The following is a 1309-nucleotide window of genomic DNA, read 5'->3' on the forward strand; positions in this document are numbered from 1 at the left end:
AGATAGCTTCTTTTTTATTGAGACAAAAAAACTCTAAGAAATGGAGCACTCATCGTACAAACTCATGGTCAGCAATGAGAACAAGAATGAGAAGCCCAAATGGAAAACAATAGTCTTAGATCTAGAGAACACCCTTGTTTATTCAAGCTCCACAGTCATCCCCCAATATGACTACACAATCTCCATGAGAGGCCATCAGGAGCACTCAATGCCAAGTACAATCACATACTACATACAAAAGAGGCCTGCCTTTTGATGGCAGAACTGGTGAGAAACAACTACGACATAATAATATTCACCTCAGACTCCAAAGAATACGTAGATGCCATTCTTGACAAGCTACAAATCGACATTATTCACAAAGCCAACATAGACATCTGTCTCTATAAAGACTCTTGCCTCCTCTCTAACAAAGATGGCTACATCAAAGACATCACAGTCCTCAAAAGAGAACTCAAAAATGTCATAATTTGGGACGATAATCTGGTGAGCTATAAACTTCACCCAAAAAATGCCTTCCCCATGAAACCATTTTCTGAGGACTTGAACGATAGAGAGTTGTGCTGGGTAAGAGACCTCTCCATCATTATAGTGTTGTCCTGCGATGTGAGAGAGACCATCAAAATATATTTGGCCATAGGTGTGTTGGAATAACATTAATAATTCTTTTTACTTGCACAATGTTTTGCATTTGGTTTTCTAGATGCTAGTTTTTTCCTTCATCCTTAATAATTAGGGTTTCATTGATCTCTCAAATTAATAGACTAACTTAAATTTATATCTTGTAATATCTCAAATTAATTTATATGTATTCAAATATGTGTTTCTTCTAGGTGATTGTCACAATTTGGAGTATGAGTTTGTACGTGGATGCCAATGTGAATTGCATGTAATAGCACTGCAAAAGAAGATTATTGTTCTAGAGCTAATGAATACTTTGGTGAAGAGAAGCAAGGAGTTTATGAAGCACGATTTCACTATTTCGGTTTGTATCTCTAGAGAGCTTTGCACAACTTATGTAAAGAAGAGGCCTGGTTTGGACAATCTTTTGGCTGAGCTGGAGCAAAACTATGAGATTGTTCTCTATACTCGTTATACTCAGGAATAGGCAGATCCTATTCTTGATAAGCTGGACATTGGTTTTCATCTCAACTATAGACTTTACAGAGACTCTTGCCAAGATTATTGGCTATGTAAGGATATTGGTGTTCTGAACAAAGATTTAAACATGGAATATGCGAGTGTGAAGAATGTTGTGATTGTGGATTGTGATTCTTTGGCTTTTAAACATCATCCTTGTAATGGGTTT

General features: G+C 36.7%; 1 protein-coding gene across 1 annotated transcript; it reads left to right on the forward strand.

Moving 5' to 3' along the window:
• The first annotated feature begins 255 nt into the window (after nt 1–255).
• LOC149527950 (uncharacterized) lies at nt 256–1108 on the forward strand. The gene is made up of 3 exons (XM_089811203.1): nt 256–567; nt 834–889; nt 1000–1108. Exons 1-3 carry the CDS (start codon nt 256–258, stop codon nt 1106–1108), a joined length of 477 nt encoding a protein of 158 aa, XP_089667329.1.
• Nucleotides 1109–1309: the final 201 nt, after the last annotated feature.

The sequence above is a fragment of the Cupressus sempervirens genome, chromosome 11, assembly GCF_028749045.1.
Source record: "Cupressus sempervirens isolate cs-2001-9-10 chromosome 11, ASM2874904v1, whole genome shotgun sequence".
Lineage (NCBI taxonomy): Eukaryota > Viridiplantae > Streptophyta > Pinopsida > Cupressales > Cupressaceae > Cupressus > Cupressus sempervirens.

Coding starts and splice junctions, on each gene's coding strand:
- LOC149527950 (XM_089811203.1), top strand. CDS start 256: ATGGCAGAACTGGTGAGAAACAACTACGACATAATAATATTCACCTCA. Junction 568..833: donor ACGATAGAGAGTTGTGCTGG/GTAAGAGACCTC, acceptor TGTTTCTTCTAG/GTGATTGTCACAATTTGGAG. Junction 890..999: donor GATGCCAATGTGAATTGCAT/GTAATAGCACTG, acceptor TTGTATCTCTAG/AGAGCTTTGCACAACTTATG.